Here is a 20,747-nt window from a genome sequence, read left to right as displayed (position 1 = left end):
ACCCTCGCTTCCTCTCCCACCTGGGAAGCGGGTTGGTGCATCTCTTTGCAGACAATGGGATGGGCACAGGTTCTTGGTGATGAGCTCAGGCTCTGTTTTGTCTCTGGCTCCTCCTTTCCCTTCTAGGGGGGGCTCAGCCTCTGGGACCCTGGGCCTGGTGTGACCCAGGTGATACCCCAGATGTAATCTTTCCCTGGTCTCCCAGCATCTCTGTTTTGTGTGGCTTTCTGCTGATAACATTTAAATGTTATCATTTAACTGAGTCCGATGGTGACAACAGATGGGCTATCATGGAAGAAGCAGGGCTGCAGGACTGGGGTGAGGGTGGGCAAGGGAAACACAGCAGTGGGGCTCGGGGCCTGGTCACATGGGACCTTGCCTGCAGCCCAAGAGTGTGCTTTTCCAGCAGGAGAGGCCCAGACTCATGGCTTAACAGCCAGCCAGCCAGTCTGGGAGTTTTGCTTTAAGAAAATGAAATGACTTGAGTGAATAAGGCCAATAGGGAGAGTCGGAATGGGGCCTCGAGACCCTCTGTACTACCTGCGCAACTTCTTTTAAGTCTAAAATAAAAAATGAAAAGAGGGGGGAAAAACCAGTGGCCTGGAAACTTAGGACAACCTGGCAATCCGCCATCTGGCCCTTCTCCCTCCCTGACCCCCGCCCCCAGGCGCATGCCTGCACATACTCAACGCGTACTTATGGCTTTCCTGAATGCCACACTCTCCACGACGGCTCCTCCCCACCGCCTCTCCATCAACTAACTCTTCTGGATGTCTCTGCCCCCTGGCCATCTCACTGTGGCTTACACCTTTACCTGTCCTTTCCTCTTCCCTTCTCTAGCAGAAGAGGTGCTCACTGCGTTCTTGGGACCGACCTCTTCCCTGAGACCACACACCACCCCTGCTCCTCCCGCCTGCCGTGACCTCTCTCCCTCAGGGCTTCCATCTGGGTCTCTGGACCTACTTTTACCCCCTTCTTCATCCCTTGCCAACAACTTCCAGGATATCGCCCTTGCGAAAAAAAAAAAGAAAAGGAAAAACGGGCATTTGACTCCTTGCTTGTTGTAGCTGAGACCCACACATGTGTGGTCTTTGCCGGCTGTTGCTCTCCCTTGCCTGGGTCCCATTCACACCTGGCTCCTGTTCACACCTTGCAAACTGGTTTCTGTGGTACTCATCTCTGAAATGAGGACATACCAGAAGGGCCACTTGTGACCCTTAATCATCAAATCCAGTGTCTTCTCAGCCTTCATGCCCCGCACCTCTCAGCGACCTTTGACCCAGAGACCTGCCTAGCCCCGCACAAGGCCCAGCATGATCCGGAGTCAGCAGTTAGGACCTGGAGTTAGACTGCCTGGGATTGAGCCCCCATGGTTCCTTTTCTAGCCGTCTGACCATGGGTCAGTTACCTACCCTCTTATACTCCGGATTGCTTATCAAACAAGGATAATAACACTATTTACCTCAGAGAGTCCTTGTGAGGAATAAGTAAAATTATGCACGTAAACATCTCAGAACAATGCCTGGCACTGAAGGAAAGCCTAGCAAGTTAGCTATTAGCTCACGGCCTTACTGGCCTTACCCCATGCACCCTCCCCTCCTGGGGGCCCCGCTTGGGTTCTGCTCTCCAAATGCAAGGCCTCGGTTTTTCTTCTGCCTGGAAGTTGCAAGTAACAAATCTGAACTCAAATGGGCTTTAGCTAAAAAAAGAGAGGACATTCCATCACTCCCATAATGAGTCGCTCTATATCCAGGTCAGGTGAAGCTTGAGCGAGGGCTCTGCACTGAGCCTTGCCCTGCTCTGTTCTTCTGGGCTCCATCTCCCAGGCAAGGAAGCAGGAGGAGCCCTCATGGTCCCAAGATGGCCCCAGGAGCTACCAAGTGGCCCTCTTCTTGGTGCCAGTCTAACACAGAGAGACCATCTGCTTCTTGGGAAGTTCAAACTCAAGTTCAGCAACAGAGTCTCTCTGAGCTGCCCACTTTGAGCCATGTGCCCATCTCTGAGCCAATCACCAGGGTCAGGGGCTTAGGATAGGCAGAGTCCACCTTCTGAGATGGGGTGGTGGTGAAGCCGTATCACACAAAGGATGGAGACTGGGACCAGCTGCGGAGAAATTCTGAGTACTACTGGTACCAGGATAGGGAGGAAACCAACTGTATCTGGATGCCGTCTCCTCCAGGAAGCCTTCCTTGATCACTGCTCCCCCAGTTAAGTCTCTAACTTTCTACATCCCTCCCTTCCCCTGCTATCCCCTCATTCCCTTCCCTCTTCTTTCTGTCCCTGCTCCCAGTGGAACAGACGCTTCCCAAGGGGAGGAGCTGGGCAAGCTGGTTCCCAATGCTCAGGAGCCAACACCTGCAGTATGAAAGTATAACTCTCAAAGCTGTATGCCCTTGGGCTTCTGGCCTACATGTTCTCCTGGTTCTTCTCCCTTCTTCCATGTTCTTTCTCTGTCTTTCTTCTGCTTTCTCCTCCTATCCCTGAACTCAGTCTTCCCCCAAGGTGCAGCTTTCGGAGGCCTTCAGGATAGCTTCTCGGAAAGCCTCCTGATGTAAATAAACCTTCAGCTCTGATCTCTGCCCTGGCTTTTGCCCCAGAGGTCTAACTGGGCAGGACTCGGCCCTCAATATTCTTCCCGGAGAGGATAAGTTTCCGTATAGATGTTACTTATTACACATAAGACTGGATTTAGTGTCGTCCCCCTAAACCTGTCCCCTCTGACTCCTCTGTTTCTATTAATGATTCTGTGACGGTTCTGTGTCTTGAGAGGTGACACACCAGGATTCTGAGGATATTTGAGCCAAATGGGCCTTTGCCTCACCTTTGGTGTCAGGCGGAAGCTTCTGGTTTTCTGACGTCTTTGTCTCCGTCTGGTGTGACACAGACAGGGTCTGGAGGAGGTACATGGACAGAAAAGCGATGATTTTCTCAGTCAGGTAAGGGACCGTGAAACCCTTCCACTTGGCCACTGCCACGAGACTCAAGGCCGATCTCCAGCTCAACGGGGCCTGCTCAGGGCCGCTCACTCTGCATTTTCTGGGGTCCCGATACTTTAGTCCTTACTTGTATTTTCCTAATTTATTGCATGCATTTCCTGTGAGCTGTCTCAAATCCTCTCTGGAACAAGGTGGGGAATACATTAATATTTAAAATAAAATAAACAAAATGTCAGTGTGTGTGTGTCTTAGGTTGGAAATTCCTTAAGGGCAGGGACCATGTCTGTTTATATGGCACCTGGCACAGTGTCAAATTGAAGCTTAACAAATGAATTTTGATGAAGAGGGAGAAAGAAGCTGCCTGCAGGAAGATACGGAGATTTAAACTTCACCCTCCAGCTACCCCTCAGCCAAAGCCCCTTTGGCACGGGGCGCCCTGCCTCACTCCGTTCCTGACCATCCACGTTCCCTCCTGAGAAGAGTCTCGCTTACATTTTGCGTTGCCCTCACCTAGCACCCTCGTTCTCTCTCCTGGGAACCCAAGCACAGGAGAACAGCCCTTTTCTGGGGATTGAGGTCTGGCTTTTAAGGCCCTAGAGGGGGTTTAGGGTTTGTGGTTGGTGTTCCTGGCGGCTGCTGCTTCATCTTCGAGGAGACAGCGATGCCAGAGAAAGGCCCTGTGACCTTCCTCATGACCAGCCCTGTCCTCATTCAGACCCTGCTGTCTTGCAGCTGTTCCCCTTCCTCACATAAACCCAGCCCCAGCCGCACCTCGCCCAGGGCTTCACCCCGAAACACCCAGCACCCCCCCCTTCACCCTCTACCCACAGGCTCAGTGGAGGCCGGGCAGCAGCGCATGGTGCTAAGGGACCGCCACGGGCAGAGAGGTTAGAGGTGCTGTCCCCACTCGTGCCTTGGCCCCGTGGGGGCCTCCAGCCAGGCGGGGACGTGGCTGAGGGAGGGAGAGGGTAAGCTGCTTCAAAACTCCAGATGCAGCAGTTAAAAAGAGGACAGAGGCAATGATCCTTCAAATTGCCACATCTGTATAATCTGCCTTTTATTTTCTGCTTCATGAAGTTTTATTTCCTATTATTTATTCACCTCCCCGCCCTCCCCTCCCCCGCCTCCGCTCCTCCTTAGCAGGCGACATGCTCAGATGGGCCCTGAGCCTTGGCCTGGGTCTCAGCCCACCCCCACCCAACCCCCACCCCGGGCCTGCTGCTGAGAGAAGGCACCTGCTCCCCCTGCTAGGACGCGCCCCCCCCATCATTGTGCTACAGCCCTTATGGGCCCCTCCCTACACCCTCCAAGTGGGGCTTGGCTGCAATGCGCTTGCGGGTGGGGGGGGGATCGGGGAGGGGAGGCCTGTCCCCCAAGACTGCTGTCTCTGTCACCAACACTTAGCAGAAGCTTATGGGAAAGAAGAACCCAAGGACCTAGAACTCACAGCCAGCTGGAGTCTCCGTCCCCATGTATCCCCCCGCTGCTCTCCTATGTCTCATTTCCTACCCTCCACCTTTCCCTTCTGCTCCTCCAAGCTGTGGTTGGAGAAGGGTGTGTGTGTGGGGGGGGGGGGCAGCCTGCTGAGCTGGGGAGGGGCCGGTATTGAGATGGGACAAAGGGGGGAAACCAGGGAAGCCCACAGAGGGAGGGGCAGCTGCCCAGCTGGTTTAGACGCTGAGACCCCTCTTCCCCTGTCCTGGCCTGGCACCACATAGAAGGAACAAAGAAGCAGCTCAGAGTAAAACCCAGGGCTTCAGGTTCCCAGGCTCCGGGCTAGTGGCATTTGAGCTGGAGTGGGGTGAGACGGCATTTGAGAAGGGTCTCGCTTACATTTTGCGTTGCCCTCACCTAGCACCCTCGTTCTCTCTCCTGGGAACCCAAGCACAGGAGAACAGCCCTTTTCTGGGGATTGAGGTCTGGCTTTTAAGGCCCTAGAGGGGGTTTAGGGTTTGTGGTTGGTGTTCCTGGCGGCTGCTGCTTCATCTTCGAGGAGACAGGAAGGATTTTGCAAGCATTGTCGGAAACCTGCAAGCACTCATGGCCTTCATGACTTTTCCAGCTTGTTCTGTAGTGACTTCTGTAGAAGTCTCATTTCTATGGTCAGAGGGACTTGAGGGTTGGGGGGCAGTGGGTGGTGGAATCCAATCGGATTCATCTTGTTCTCAGCTCCGTGCCTGTCACCGAGGCTGAGACATCGTAGATGGTTCACGAGCGAACCCCAGATGAACATGGCAGTCAGCATGAGAGCTCAGCAGACTCCCCCCCCACCCCAACCATTAACTGTGATGCCTTAGCCTCGCTCTGGTTTCTGCCCCAGTCCTGGAATCCTTTGGAAGCCTGGCTTCTCTCCTCCAGCCAAGGCAGGGCTCCAGTGCCCTGCGTGAGTGGGCACCAGAAGCCACCCCACCCCACCCCAACAGAGACCCGATTCCAAATATGGAAATATGGCGTTTCCTGGGGGTGTTCAATGGAAAGTTACCTGGGGAATTTGGGGAAAAGAGGCTTCATACCTGAACCAGTCAGATGAGGCTGGGAATGCCTTTCACTGACCCAGCAACTGTTGAGTCACAGTGTTTGGGCTGGACATCATGGCCCATGCCATGCATTTCACAGCTGAGGAAACTGGAGTCCCCTGGGGTCTCCAGTGGGGAGGTGATAGGGAGGGGTCCAAGGCCCACCCCCCAGCTCTGGGCTCCTTCCCTCCATCCCTGGCCCCCCTCTCTCGGGGAGGGGTGGGAGAAACAAAGGTGATGACCGGGACCTTGTTCTGACGACAAGAACCAGCAGGTTCTGGTACCCCTCAAATTCAGTCCCCAGAAAGGCAGGCAGAGCAGCCCCCTTTCCCTGGCACCAACAGCTAGTTTCATCAGCCTCCTCCCCTCCTTCTTAAGCTTTTCTCTTTCTCTTCCCTTCCTTTGGGGGCAGGGAGAGGGTGGGGGAATGAGTTTCCCATTCAGTCCATTCAGACCAAGCTCGCTCTTTTATGGACAATTTGTGTGTCCTGCTTGGGTGAAGTCCCCGGGGAGGCCTGTGGTAGACAGATAAGATTGGGCCCAGGGAACCTTCTGCTCTCATCTCCCCAGGGGGATATACGTGGGGGTGGGGGGAACCCATGTGGGGAGGCAGGGGCAGGCCTGGAAAGAAGGCAGGAAGGTGAGAGGGTTTGTATGTGAGCTCCCCATCCACACTCACGGTGAGGCTGAGGTGGGGAGGGGCGCTGTATGCCTGGGGGCTGGAAGTTACAGCTTGCTACCAATCCCCTGTCCCCAAAGTAAACAAGCAAAAACCAAACAACAAAGATTTATTTGCCAGCCAACTGGGCTCCCGTTGGAGGCCGGCTCCTGGAGTGGGCCGCAGGCTGCAGTCCTGTGTGTGCGATTGTCTGTGTGCAGTGGGCTCTGCTCCCTGACGTGGGGGAGGGGGCCTGGGCTGCGGAGGAGGAGGAGGAGGTGGAAGTAGGGGGTCTCCGAGGGGGTGGGGACCGGAGGCGCGGTGGGGGGGGGGGGAGGGTGTTGGCTTCATGCTGGTACTAGTTTGATTTATCCCTAATGAGTTCTCAGCACATGGCTGCTCCCGGCTCACTCCAGGGGCCAGCGCGGCCTCCCGCGGGCCCCAGCCTGCCCCGACTCCAGAACAGCCGCCGCTCGCTCAGAAAAGAGCCAATTTCCACACTGCACAGTCCGCTTCACTCAAGGGGAAATCACATTTCCCTGGGAGAGCCGCAGGCAGCGCTCCACTCCACAACCTGGCCGGCTGCCACCAGGCACAGATGCGGAGGAGCTGGGGCCCAACTCCCCGCTCCCCTTCCCCTCACCCAGAGAGCCCTGCTTCCCGCCACCGCTGCCGCTGGGGAGCCCCTAGTCCTGGTCCCCGAATTCCTGAATCCCCGTGCGCGGCCCTTTGCAAGAACAGGAGAAGGGGTGCCCTCGGGGGAGGGGAGAGCATGCTGGCCAGGAGGGGCCCGTCTTGCCCCTTCCTCCAGCTTCTTCGAAGGCCTGGCTGTGGGTTCTGTCCCAGGGCCTGTGATATTGCAGGTGGGGCGGAAAGGTGGTGGGGTGTGTGAGGGGGCTGTCAGCTGTGGGCCTGTGCACCTGCTGGGAGAGGGAGCCTCTACGCCTGTGTCCCTGAGTCCCCCAAAAGCAAGAGGAACAGAAGGTGGTAATGAGAAGAACAAGGGGCTGAATGGTGAGGAGACGGAGAGAGGAGAGTTGGTGGCATTTGTGGAGCCGGATGCAGGACCTCTAAGCCCTTCCTGAGCATTCGCCCACTCTCTCACAGGTCCACACCCCTGCGGACACCCACAAAGTGGGGGAGGTTCAGAGGCATCAAAGGAATAATTTCATGAGACCCTGAGGAGAAGGTACTGGAACAAAAACTAAGAGAAGGTACTGGAACAAAAACTAAGAGATGAAAGTGTCAGGACAAGGAGGTGAGAGAGGTAGAGGGACGCGACTCGTCCCAAGATTCACCTCGGTGGTCACTCTGCTGGCTCACTCCCTCTGGAGGGTGACTCAGAAGGTGCAGCAGAGGAACAAGGAATTCCCCTACCGACGCAAATGCTTTGTGACCTTAAAGGAAGGAGAACAGCAGCCAAGGGATGGCCTAAGGAGAAACTCAGGGCCAGGGACAGAAGGGAACCGGGATCAACCCGGCCCTGCACTCCTCTACCTGTAGCCTGACGTCCAGGCTTTCCATCAGGGACTGCTGGCCCCGTCAGGAGTGCAAGGCAGGGCCCTAGGCGGTCACGGACCTTCTGACAGAAGTCACAGCTGCCTGAGGTCTCTGCAGAGGCCTGGCCACATCTGGGTATCCAAGCCTTGGATTCCACCCCAGAGTTGGCCTTGGTCGAGGGGTTGGGCGGTGGTCCCTCCTCCTCTGAATGACATTGAAAAAGTTCAAGAAATCTTAAGTTCTCAGTTACTCCAAGTGCAAAATGGAGCCAATGTTCAGAATCAGGGACACAAATTGACACGAATGAGCTTTTTTATAAGCAGAAACTAAGCCTTTGTGAAGGGTTAGGACTCTTACTGAGGATGAGGGAAGATGAAGGTCGGAGTGAAGTAGGGATTGAGGGGGGCTGGGCAAGGAGCCCCAATCCTCATCGGCTTCCCTCTACCCCTGAAGCTCAGTCCCACCCACTAGGGGCCTTGAGGTCTCTAGGCCTCTCCTCCGGCACCCCTGAAGGACCAGGACATCAGGAATCACCTGATGAGGACCCAGATAGGTACACACCTGAAAAAGTACGTGCTTTGGGGGAAGGAAGCAGGAGGATGAGGAGGGAAGGCAGGAGAGGGGCAACCCTAGCAAACCCCTCAATCTTGCTGGTCCCCTATTTCCTATCAGTAGACTGGCCACTGACTCCTCTTGCCTGAGCTTGTTGCCAGGATGGAGTGTACCCCCCTCCCCCATGGAAAACAGGCTCTCTTTGGTAACAACTCATGGCAAGAATATTGGAGGAGCCAGGGAGGTGAACCAGCCTGGGGCAGGCCTTGGAGGCAGGACTCCCAGCTGCCCCTGTCCCCACTCCTAGAGGCCTGAGGATCACACCAGCTCCAGCCCACCTTGGAAAGATGGGTTCTACTCCATCTCGTGGTCCAGGTGGTCTGAGCTGTTCTGTCTCCTAGCAGGAACTTTTACGGCCACCTGCAGGGGCTGCCTGGCCCGCTCAGACTTCTGTGAGCTCCTGACACTGGGCAGGCCTGGCCATGTTAGCAGGGGCAGGGGGTAGAGGTCACAGAAGGGGATGAGTGAAGATAAGGGAGCAGCAGGGAGAGCTGCCGGGAAAGCTGTGGAGGCCTCCTCACACGGGCTGTGACTGGGATTGTTGTAGCTGCTCTGCAGGGTGGGTGATGGTGGGCCCGTCCGTGGTGCCTTGGGAATCCTCAGGCCCAGGCCCCATCCCCCATTATCCTCCCCACACACTCAACTCCCGCAACCCTTCACAGAAACCTTGCTATGTGGTAACCCAACCCCTATGTCCCCCCATCCTCTTCATAGTCCTTTACCAAGCCCTGCCAGTGTGGCCCCGACTTCTCTCAACAGCGCCTCGCAATGCTGGGGGCACCTCAAATGGTCGCTTTCCCAGAATGCATAGATGACTGCATTTTCCAAAGGGGGACCGTGGTTTGACGGTCGAATTGACAGATCGAATGTCTGGGTAGGTACTGGCCAGCCATGCTGCCTTTGGCCCACACCACACACCACACACCACACACCAACACTTGCTTGAGGCAAAGTGCCCAGGGATGCTCAGAGCACCTCAGAGAAAGGAAGGGGAGTTCTGAACCATGGTCACCCTGTAGCAAAAGCACAGCCTAAGTCCCTTTGCTGTTTGGGGTTTGGAGGAGGCCTGCCAGGGGCACCGCATATCTCAAAGTGATCTTGGATGAGGGCAGGTGGTTCCTTGCTCCTCAGAACCAGGTGGGGGGCTGCCTTAGGGCACTCAGGGACTCAGAGGTTTGAGATGATGAGGAGCCTGTGGCTAAGCTTGTTGTAGAGGGAAGCGCTGTTACTGGAAAATGAGCCTCAATTCGGGTCCTCTCAGACACGAGGCTGGTTTTCTCTATGGGATGGTCCCACGGCTCTACACTCATGCCATCCTTGGTGAGCATCCCCGGCTTCTCTTTAGGGAAGAGACGGGGGGGAGGGGTGGATAGTAAGAGCCCTATGTCTCTTCCTCAGCCCTCCTAGTCTTGGAGTCCATGGTGGCTGAGGAGTTCTCTCTTCATCTGACTCAACCTGAGTTGTCTGCCCTGCTGTCAGCATTCAACAGGGCGCGTTGCCCCTTGTTCCCGCTGCGCCCCACATGGAGAAGGTGCCTGCAGGCCAAGCGTCCTGGTGGGGGCAGAGCCCTCACAGCCACCATTTTATGTTGACCCATGTTCTCCTGCATTTCTCAGACAGGGATTGTCTGCAAGTCCCCAAAGGCTCCCTCGGCTCCTCATGGCCCTGCACACCCAGGGCCTCCCATCACCCAGTCCTTCCAAGAGGACTTGATTGAACCCACTATTTCCCCCTTGAGCAAGTTATTTCATTTTGTCTGAGCTTCAGTTTCCTCAAATGTAAAATGGAGCTAATCCCAACTTATCTATTGGATGCCCTTCGCACCGACTCTGGCACACAGCACTGCCCAGGAGACGTCTTCACCCCTCCTCCTCTCCCGCTCCAGGAGGCACGGGAGCTGTTATGTAGGCCCCAGGTTATTGTGTTTCCAGAACCTTCTCCAGTCCTCCCTGCAGCTTTCTCTGGCTTCCTGTGAATAACGAGAGCGACTACTTGTGGGAAGTCTAAGACTGGCCCCGGGCACCGTGCCATGTGCTCATTTTGTCCTGGTGTTCACTCACAGTGGAAATCAAAGTTGAGGAGATGGGACTGCCCGGAGTTCAACGTCTAGCAACAGAGGGAGAGGGGGAATGCGAAGTCAGGGCTTCTGGGCAGCCCACGGTCCTTCAACTCCCCGCCCCCCACCCCACAGTGAGCTCGTGGTCCATGGGGGCTCTGAAGTTCTCTGGAGAAAGCCCAGACCCAGGCTGCTTCCTTCCCCAGCCAACCCCAAAGCCTGAGACGAAGAGTAATGGTTTATTGAGTTATGTGGTAATGATGGGTTGTCTTTAAAAAAAAAAAAGAAAAAAAAAGAAAGAAAAAGAAAAGAAGCATCAAGGAGAGAAGCCCAACATGGCAGGGAGACAATTCACTGAGAGGCCAAAGTCTGGGGGTGGAATGAGGGAAGCTTGACCCAAACAGAGCTTCATTTATAGTATTTACAGTCAGGCTTTGGCGGGGGCAAGGGTTGCAGGGCAGGGAGGCCGGAGAGGGCACCTCCATGCTGGCTTGGGGGGGTCGCCACGGGGACTCTTGAGTTGCTGTGGGCTGGGGCTGCAGGGGGCACACCTGGCAGGGCAGGGGCTGTCGGGGAAGGGAAGCGGGCCCCCAGCAATTGGGCCTCGCTCTACCCCAGGGCTGCAGGTTACTCCCCAGGAGCCAGGGTTGGGGGTGGGGTGCCTTTGGGAATGGTTGTCTCCAGCTGGAGTGGGCTGATCTGGCTGCGAGGGGGTGATCCACCGGAGAACTGGGGCGTGCTCACAGGTTCTCAGCGGCAGGCGACAGGAAGGTCCCGGTGACCATCAGGAGGAGCTTCCGGCTTTGACCCAGCCCTCAGCCCTGGCCAGGAGGGAGGTGCAGAAATGCCAAGCAAGCTGAGCGGAGAAGGTGGACAGCCGGAGCCTCAGCTGTGGGGCAGGCGGGAGGCGGCTCTCCGAGGGGCCGTGACGGGAGCATTGGTGCCTGGCTGCGGGGTGTGGGCCGCACCTCCGAGAGCCTGTCGATGGAGGAGCCAGGGGGCCCCCGTGGGGTCCTAAGCCCATCGTGGGGTCCTAAGCCCATCGTGGGCCTCTGCGCCATCCCTCTCGAGCTCTTCGACTGTTCCTTCTTCTCTCCACATTTTTTCCGTTCCGTTCTCTTTTGGAACAGAACCTTTCTCTCTTTCCCTGGGACTCCTGCCCCTCCTTATGGAGTCTTAGAGGACAGTTTGGCCTTCTCCAAAGTTATCCTGTCTTTCATGGTTCATTAAAACAACCACACAGGGAGTGCGCCACAGTGCTGGACTTGCGGTTATTTTTCATGTAATAAATAAAGATTCCTTTGTGTGACTCTCTGAGGCCTGTCCCAGGCCAAGTCCTCCTGGTGCTCAGTTGCTCCCACTGTCCCCATAGCAACTACAGATGGTCAAAGGCCGTGGCGGTGGTGGGTGGCGCACTTGGCCTTGATGTGGAACTGTAATAATACGGGGAACCTGGACATGTTTAAAAAAAAACAACAACAACAACAACCACACCGCTGGTCAGAGTGGAAATTGCACCACACAGTCTCTCCTGCATCTGCTAACCTTGAAGACAACATAAGTTAATCATCTACTCCTTAGGCCTATCTGATCATCAAAGATTAACTCCTCTCTGGCCCTATTTCCTCCTCCTTCTCCGGCCTCACCTTCGGGTTTCTGGCCAGAATGAGAACCGTGGCTTCTTACCCCTCCTCCCAGGATCGCCTTGACCTTCAACACCCTCGTCTCAGGGAAAGGGCAATTGGCAGCAGTTACATCTGGAACCCCGAAGAACCAAGCACACTGGGGGATTCCTGAGGCCGTCCCAACCCTTGCCCAAACAGTGAGAGGTCAGAGAATCTTCCTCTTAGGGCCCAGAAGGACTAGAATCCCGAGTGCCCAGGGGAAATGTGCCTTTGAGGGCCTCCCTGGGGAGACTGTCCACCTACAGGATAGGCAGCCCGGGTGGGGTTGGCAGGGAGGTGCCCTGCCCCCTGGCCCAGCTCAGCAGCCTCATCCTTTCTGGTAAAATCGAACAGAAAGGTGGCTTAGAGTTGAACCCATCTGGCAAACAGAGCCCAGGTGAGCCATCCTTCTGGTCGCTTCTGGAATGCCAGGGGGTCATGGCAGGAGAGGGAGACTTGGAGATGGATGGTCCTGCCAGGCCTATGACAGTGCCCATGGGGTGGGCCACACTGGCCTCATCGCTTTTCCTGGGCTCAGGTTTGCTCTGAGACCCTCAAGGTCATCGTTCGGGGAGACTCTAGCAGAATCCCTTGAGTTTCCATTTATGGGGCCTGGTTTCCTAAAAAGCTTCTGTATCTAGCCCATGGCCCTGGGTCAAGAGATGGGTGAAGGGGAACCCACGGCTCACTCTCTGGACCTTCCACGGAAGGGGGCATCTGCCTCTCAAGCCAGATATTGGGAATGTGAACAAAGGATCCCGTGTGAGGGTTTTGGTCTGGAGTCATGAGCCCCCGTGCGACATTGAGATGGTTTATGTGTACAGCAGGATGGCCTCCGTTTGCCAGCAGCGCACTCCCAGGGGCTAGAGGGCAGCTGGCATCCTGCTGGGCGCCCGTGTCTCAGAGTCACCGCGGCTGGACGCGGCTGTACTCTGAGCCCCTGAAGACGGGAAGTCCACTCTGAGACTTTTCTTGAGTCCACCCCTGCCCTCCCAAGGTCTGAGCTACAAATCTTACACCGGACACATGGCCTCAGGCGGCAGGAGGGAGCATGACAGGGAGAAGAAAGCCTCCCGCTTCTGTGCTTTCCCTCCAGACAACCCGGGGGTCTGGCTTCCCTCCACCCGCTTGGCCTGCCAAGAGCACCTGTCTCCCCAGACCCTCCATCTCCTCTGGGCCTCCGGCTGCCTTTCAGACGGATTTTTGGCCCAGCCCAGCCTTGTACCCCCACCCTACCCCATGCAGCAGAGGGCCTGGGAGGCCCCGAGCGGACTTACTCAGCAAGCTGGAGTTGGGGAAGCGCCAGGCCTCGCCGTAGGAGGAGTACGGGGTGTGGCTGTAGGCATTGCCAGAGTATTCGCTTCCTGTTGGAGGCACACAGGTGAGAGGCCTGTGAGGTGAACACACCACCATAGGCTTGGGGGTGGGGAGAAGGGTCTGCAGGGCTGCCATTGGGTGAGCCCTGGGGCACAGGGGAAGCCGGGGCAGGACAAGGTGAGCTCAGAGGACCCACCTTTGGGGGCCCCTAGTCTGCATCACTTTGGACAGAGCCCTTTATTGCCAGGTACCAGAGGCACTGCCCTGACAAGCTCAGTCCTCCTGGCTACCCCAGGAGGGGCGTGATATTTTAAGGCCCATTTTTCAGGTAAAAAAGCTGAGGCTTGGAGACCTGCAGAAGCACACGCAGCTGAAGGGCTTAGTGGTGTTTGGAAGCTGCACTGGGACTCTAGGGCCCAAGTTGTAGCCGCTTTTTCTGCTGCGTGGACCTCCGGCAGAAGGCCATTCCAGGAGGGGCCTTAGGGAGTGAGAGGGGCCAGAAACAGCCACAGAAAGAATCCTCAGGTCATACACTTGTTAGCCTCCCTAGGTCTGAGTTTGTTAGGGGCGTTGGTGAGGTGGCGGGGAGGGGAGGGGGTCCCGAGTGAGGATTAGAGGAAAGAGCAGAGGGAGGGAACGCCCTGTAGGGAAATCTGTCCTGGGACTTGCTCCGAGGACGTTCCTGTCGCATTCCAAGTCTGCCCCTTGAAGCAAACTCAGTGCATGAATTGAAACAAAGTTCATCAGATCACCTCCTTCTGCGAGTGGATTCTTGGCTTTACCAAAGGAGTGACTGACCAGAGAAATCGCAGACAACAGCAACAGACCCAAGCAGCCCTCTCCAGTACCATCCGTACTCCCCAGGGAGCTTAAAGACTGCAAAACGCTTTCCCACTCACTCATCCCCTTTATCCTCACCAGCTAGCTCTCAAGCCCCCATTAATACCGCCAATTTATAAGGGAAGGTGTTGGGAGTGCCCCAGGATTAAGCAGTTTGCCTCAAATCCCACGTTGGCGTTGGCGGCAAATAGCAGAGCAGAACTTGACTTTAGGGCTCTAACTCTGAATTCCAGATAATCCCTTTACGTGCTTCTGAGCCGAGGCAAAGCCAGGTTCCTGCCAACCCCGCCATCCCGTCAGTCCGCACGGCCTTTCAAAACCTCATCTGCTGTTGGGGTCTGAGGACCTTCTGTGGCTTCCCGTCTCTTTCACAGACTCTGGAAGGGAAGCTTGAAAGTGCAAGCTTTTCAGCTCCAGCTCCCCACCACCAGATCCACAGCTGGCCTGCCTGGAGTCAAATTTTTGCTCTCCACTCCTCAGCTGCGTACTCTGGCCAGTCACGTCTTCTCTCGGAGCCTTGATTTCCTCATCTGTAACATGGGGTGAATTATTGTCCCTGTCTCGTGGGGTTTAGGGACGATTAAATTAGATAATATTCATTAAATGGTGAGCCCCACACTTGCTATATAAAAAGCTCTCAAAACATGCTAACTTTGATTATTTTCCCATTAAGCAGGTGCTAGAATAAAGCTCAACAGAGGATCACGAATGAAGAAACCGCTCCCCAGAGAGGGAGAGATATTTACCCCAGGTCCCGTGTTCAGTTAGAGCCTGCACTAGAATCCCAGCCCCTCGCTCCTACTCCAGGGGTCTTCCTTGTGTCCCACAATGCTAACTGTTCCCCATTTATTGCTGGTGGACCCCAGAACAGCCTGGTATCAGAGCACCCTAGTGGGAAGCCAGGGGCCCCGTGCCTTTTCTTCCACCCGGTGCCAAACACTGCTGGCTCAGAAGCACGAGGAAGACATTGGTGGAAAATACACATTGCTTCCTCTCTCATTTTGTCACTTACCCATGCATTTCACTCACTCACACACTTACTTACTAAACACATATTCACCAAGTACCTATATGCTTTGGTTATACGGAGGCTGGTGTAGGGCTGGGGGCACAGGAGGGGGTACATGCCTGGGAGCAGCTTCTCCCCGCCACCAGATCCGTCCACCTGCCCCAGCCACATGGATGAAAGGCCCCTACACCCACGAAAGGCCTCGCTCTACCTCAGGGCTATCCCCTGTCCGCTTTGCTCTGCATCCCAACCCACTCACCCTTCCAAGGTCTTGGCCCTACAATCTGTCCCTTCTTTTCTGCTCTGTCAATCTCTCCTTCCTAATTACCACTTCCTCCACCCAGCAAACATGCTCTGCCATCTTCTGCATTGTTTTTTTCTGCCCCAACTCTGGCTACCAGCCCCTTTCTGTGCTTCCTTCCTGGTTTCTGCCCTTACCTCTTATTCCCGACGGGAGTGCTGATCCCCGAAATCCCACAACTTCCACGCCAATCATTGCAATGGTCACTCCCCTATCCCCTCCCTATCCCCTCCCCCGACCTCCTAGCTGACCGTGATTCAGGTCATCGCTCCTTCTAACGCCTTTGGGTTTTGTGATGCCTCTGCTGCCGGATCCACTGTCCTTCCCCACTCATTCTCTTTGCTGGTTTCTTCTCTCCTCGAGCTCTAAATGCTGAAGGCCTGGTTTGTGAGCCTTCTGTGATTTTCCATCCATATTCTCTTTCTAGTGATCTTGTCTAATCCCTTGGCATTAAATAACAGCTCAGTACGATGGCTGAAATTTATGCCCTAGCCAGAATTCTTTCCTGACTTGAGACATATATCAGTGCTACTGCCTTATTAAACTGGGTATTTGGAGGTGTCTCAATCCTCTTGGGGCCTATAGAACTCTTAATTTCCACGTGCCACACGCTCTACCTCCTTCTCTCTTGGTCTCCCACATTTTTACTTGCCACCACCACCAGTCATGCATTTTCCCAAGCCCCAAGCCTAGAAGTCATCTTTGTAGCCTCTGTTTTGGAACCCCTACAGCCAAATCACCAGTAAGTATTGTTGGCTGTCCCACTAACATCGCCTCAGTGTCTCTTTTCTCCTCCTTCATTGCTACCTCCCCAGCCCAAGCCCCATCTGTCTTTTTTTTTTTTTTTTAAGATTTTATTTATTTATTTGAGAGAGAGAGAGAGAAAGCATGAACAAGGGCAGAGAGAGAGGCAGAAGCCACTCCCTGCTGAGCAGGGTGCCCCATGCGGGACTTGATCCCTGGACCCTGGGATCATGACCTGAACTGAAGGCAGATGCTTAATCTACTGAGCCACCCAGGCGCCTATGGTCATGTCTTGAGTGAACTATTGCAATTGTCCCTCCCCTAACTGGTCTCTGTGTTTCTGCTTTTGACTAGCTACTCTCTGTTTTCCTAGAAGCCCAAGTAGTCTTAAAATTTGACCCAGCCACTCCCCAAATCCCCTCCTTTTGTAATGCTTTCCCCATTCACTTGCTGTTCTTAGATATACTCACCCCCTTTCCATGTGTGATCATGCTAAACTGGTTCTTGCCTCGGGGCCTTTGCACTTGCTGTTCTTTTGGGCTGGGGATGGCCTGCTCCAGTTCATCACTTGGCTGACCACTTTGAACACCTTCTCAGAGAGGTCTCCCCTGTTCACCCAATCTAAAGTAGTGATCTCCTCTCCCTGTGGCTCTTTGTGACATCATTCTACTTTATTATCTTCACGGCACTTAATCACTATCTGAAATTATCTTCTTTATTCATTCATTGACTTGTTTACTGTACTTTTCCCTCCACTATTAGGTCCTAAGCTCCATGAATAGAGGGACCTGCCTTGTTCACTGCTATAACCCCCCAGCATCCTATGCCACAGACATTCAACCGACATTTGTTAGGTGAAAAGGTGGTGAATGAATGGAAGGATGCAAGAATGGTTGAAAGGCTGGGTAATGGAGGATGGATGGCAGGAAGATGGATAGATGAAGGGATGGATGGATGGAAGGATATATGGATGTATGGATGTATGGATGTATGGATGGATGGAAGGATATATGGATGGATGGATGGATGGATGGATGGATATATGGATGGATGGATGGATGGAAGGATATATGGATGGATGGATGGATGGATGGATGGATGGATAGAAGGATGGATGGCTCACTGAAAGGATGGATGTAAGAAAGGTTGGAAAGATTAGTGCATAGAAGGAACAATGGATGGAAGGAAAGATGAATGGAAAGACGGAGGATGGAAGGAGGGATGAATGGGTAAGAAGAAGCACGGATAGATGGAAAATGTGTACAAAGACACATGGTGGAAAGCTGAGTGGATGGATGAATGGATCCATCTGTCTGGAGTTGCCGGTCCGCTCTAGAGCTGGTATGAGGGTCATCAACTCTGTTAATGGGGCAGGAACAACAACAACCATGAGAAAGCAAAACAGATGAGTGGATAAGAGAAGTCTGTCCTGGTCCTGTTCTTGTGTTGCTTTGTTAGAATATGTGTTGTTATTTCTGGTATTGTAGGAGGCAGTGCCATATAGTAGGAAGAGCCCTAGATTTGAAATCAGAAGACCTGTGTTTGAACAACTCAACCACCTAGTGCGGTTCATGGAGACCCTGAGCACACTAAACTTGTTTCCTTATCTATATTAAACTAGAATTATACCAGCCTCCTCGTCCTATGGTGAGGATTAAGCAAGAAAGTTGTATCTATGAATGACCAGGCACACAGAAGTGCATAATAAATGATCTTCACCTTCCTTCCATAGGTGATTGAAGACTTCACTGGCATGCCTTGCATTAAGCACATGTTCTGCACCTAGCACACAATAGATGCTCAGTGAAGGTTTATTTTTTATTTTTTTTAAGATTTTATTTATTTATTTGACAGACAGAGATCACAAGTAGGCAGAGAGGCAGGCAGAGAGAGAGAGAGGAGGAGGATCAGTGAAGGTTTATTAATTTTAATGGAAAGCATCACCATTCAGCCCACTGGAAGATTGTGGCTACTGGTAAGAGATGGACAAATAATATTTTATGGGGAAAAAAACCCACAACCTTCCTTAAGAATTCATTTGTACAGGGCGCCTGGGTGGCTCAGTCCATTGAGCGTCTGCCTTCTGCTCAGGTCATGATTCCAGGGTTCTGTGATCTGAGCCCCACATCGGGCTCCCTGCTCAGCAGGGAGCCTGCTTCTCCCTCTCCCTCTACTGCTCCCCTTGCTTGTACTCTTTCCCTCTCAATAAAATAAATTAAAAAAAAAAAAAAAGACTTCATTTGTACCGTGGCATTCCTAGGACCCAGATGATGCATTAAATAGTATTCCATTTTCTGGAAACTTATTTACGCACAACTGATTGGGGAGCCCCATGCAAGGCAAGGCCCATCCTTTTGCAATTCAATGGTAGTTCATCAACTGTATTGTATTTTTTTTTTTCTTTTTCCTTTTTTTCCCACCACACTCACTCAGGATGAGATCTTTCTCGAAACACCTGGGGGCCTTTGATGAGCGGCCCAAACCTTCCAGCTACCTCCCAGGTCAGACTCCAGGCTCCTGGATCCCCTTGCCCTGGGCCTGGCCCTGGGGAATGATTCATAATTAAGAGAAAAGCCCTGTGCTTTCTGTTCCCTCCTCCTCCTCTAAGCAGGCGGCCTGGAAGGTGGAGAGGTTGGAAGGGGGATGGGGGAGCCGACTGGAGCCTGGGATTTTGATTGAGAGGCCCCATTATCCACACTCTTAAAAAAATAACCGAATCTTTTCCTTTTTTATCTTGACCAATCTCATTTCACGCTCCAGAAGAGGAAGGGAGGGAGGGAGGGAGTCCAGGGCCAGGAGGGAGAGAGGAGTCAGTATTCTGTATTTTCAACGCTGCATTAAGCACATCGCCACGGTAACCAGGCCGGCAACAAGTGCCAGCTCAGCAGGTTCCCAGGGAGCTCGGAGCCTCCTTCCTTCCCTCCAGTCTCCCTCCCCACCCTCGGCCCAGGAGAGCCCAGCCCACCTGCCTCAGTGCTGGGCACCCAGAGTGGGTGGCTGGCAAAGAACAGTCCCTGCCAGGGAGGGAGGGAAGCAGGCCTGGGTGTATCTGCTAAGGGTCTGGGGTCAGAGCCACAGAGGCTGGCATGGGGGTCACAGATGCTCTGATTCACAGCCCATTCCAGAAGCTCCAGGTCCTAGGACCTCTTGAGGCAGTAGAAATGGCTTGATTCTGCGCTATCCACCCTTGGGTTCTTCCCATAACTCCCTAACAGAGGGAATGTGACTCGCCCCTTGTCTTCCTCCCTCGCCTACACCTTGACACCCCGGGTCACTTTTGAGCAATGATCATGCTGGTAGATAAAGAAACCCAAAGGACTGACACACAGGAATCCAGGACGGTTCGAATGATGGTGGAGAAATCCCAGCAAGTCTCCTGGGTACCCTGGGAGTCCCTAGAACATGGGTCCCACCCATACAGGGTTGAGTGGGGGTGGGGTGTAAAGGAAGGTATATGTCAACCATCATCATCATCATCATCACCAACACCATTCACACTCAGACTGTGCAGAAAGGGCATACAGATTCACCAGAGGGAAATGCCTGGAAGACCATGGATGGTTCAAGGGCCAGGCTGGTGTTCAGCTCACATCGCTCTGCGGACCCCTAAAGCACTCTCCATCAAGGCTCTCCGTCAAGGCTCACTGAGTCAATGGAGGAAGTGGCAGAGCTTGGATTTGAACACTGGTCTGTCTCCGCCCCGCCCATTTCATCATGGGGAGTCTGGGAGCATGTGGGAAGAAGGAGGTTGAGCAGGGGAGAGTTAAGGACCCAGAACTAACATCTTGCCTGGAGGCATTTACAACATGTGCCCTTTGGTGGGTCCTGCCATGCCCTTTGGGAAGTCTGTGCATGGGACACACCCTCCTGTCCCCTCACGCTCCACCTCTGGCCCACACCTCCTGTTTGTAGAACTCCCCTCCTGCCCAGCCCCCTGCCTCCTTACCTGCCACCATGCCCGCGATGGCAGAAGAGGCATAGCTGCCCTGTCCACTGGTGGGGATGTGGGGTGGGTATCCGGGCAGTGTGGGTCCCACCATCTCTCTCCCTGGAAAAATACAACGAGGAATCATTAGCTCAGCTACTGTGGGCTCTGGCACTTCCTGTCTTGCTTCCCTGAGGCTCAGCAAGTCTTTCCTCGAGCCAAGGCCAGCTCTCTCTAAAGCCACTCTCCAAACCCGCTTCCCCCTCCTCCCTTCTCCGAGTTCAGGGCGCAGGCCACACTGTGCAGAGAGCATCTGCCTATTGCAGTCCTGTATTATCCAATGATTTCACTTGCGTGAATCTTAATTCACTCACAAAAAGCTCATGCTGTTGGAGGGAGGCTGGAGGCTATGTCTTCTGGGTCCTTATTATCCCGCCAGCATCGAGAACAGCAGTGGGTGCAGCCGTAATAGGTCAGAGGCCACTGGACTCAGACTCATGGTCTCCCAGCCCCAGTTCTGAGGCTCAGGAGCAAGGGATGGCACAGGTGTGGCCTTTGGGCCACTACCTTTGACTACCCTTTTTCTGGATCCGAGGCAGACACTGCTAATCAATCGTTGTACTGTTTGCCAGGGGGCCAGAGAGGGTCTTCTTATCAGAGCTGTGAAGG

At 54.1% G+C, this 20,747-nt stretch overlaps 1 protein-coding gene across 11 annotated transcripts in view; it reads right to left on the bottom strand.

Moving 5' to 3' along the window:
* Nucleotides 1–10,501: 10,501 nt before the first annotated feature.
* PAX8 (paired box 8) overlaps nt 10,502–20,747 on the bottom strand; it is a 56,744-nt gene continuing 46,498 nt past the window's right edge. For all 11 annotated transcript variants that reach the window (XM_059188334.1, XM_059188341.1, XM_059188343.1 and 8 more), the window contains 3 exons: nt 20,100–20,201; nt 13,220–13,306; nt 10,502–11,730 (listed from right to left, as the gene is read on the bottom strand). In XM_059188334.1, the coding sequence (XP_059044317.1) occupies nt 11,654–11,730; nt 13,220–13,306; nt 20,100–20,201 (266 nt within the window). In that variant the 3' untranslated portion in view covers nt 10,502–11,653. The remainder of the gene's footprint in view (nt 11,731–13,219; nt 13,307–20,099; nt 20,202–20,747) is intronic.

Source organism: Mustela lutreola, chromosome 9, assembly GCF_030435805.1.
Source record: "Mustela lutreola isolate mMusLut2 chromosome 9, mMusLut2.pri, whole genome shotgun sequence".
In the NCBI taxonomy this organism is placed as follows: Eukaryota; Metazoa; Chordata; class Mammalia; order Carnivora; family Mustelidae; genus Mustela; species Mustela lutreola.
This window is presented reverse-complemented; position numbering and strand designations above follow the sequence as displayed.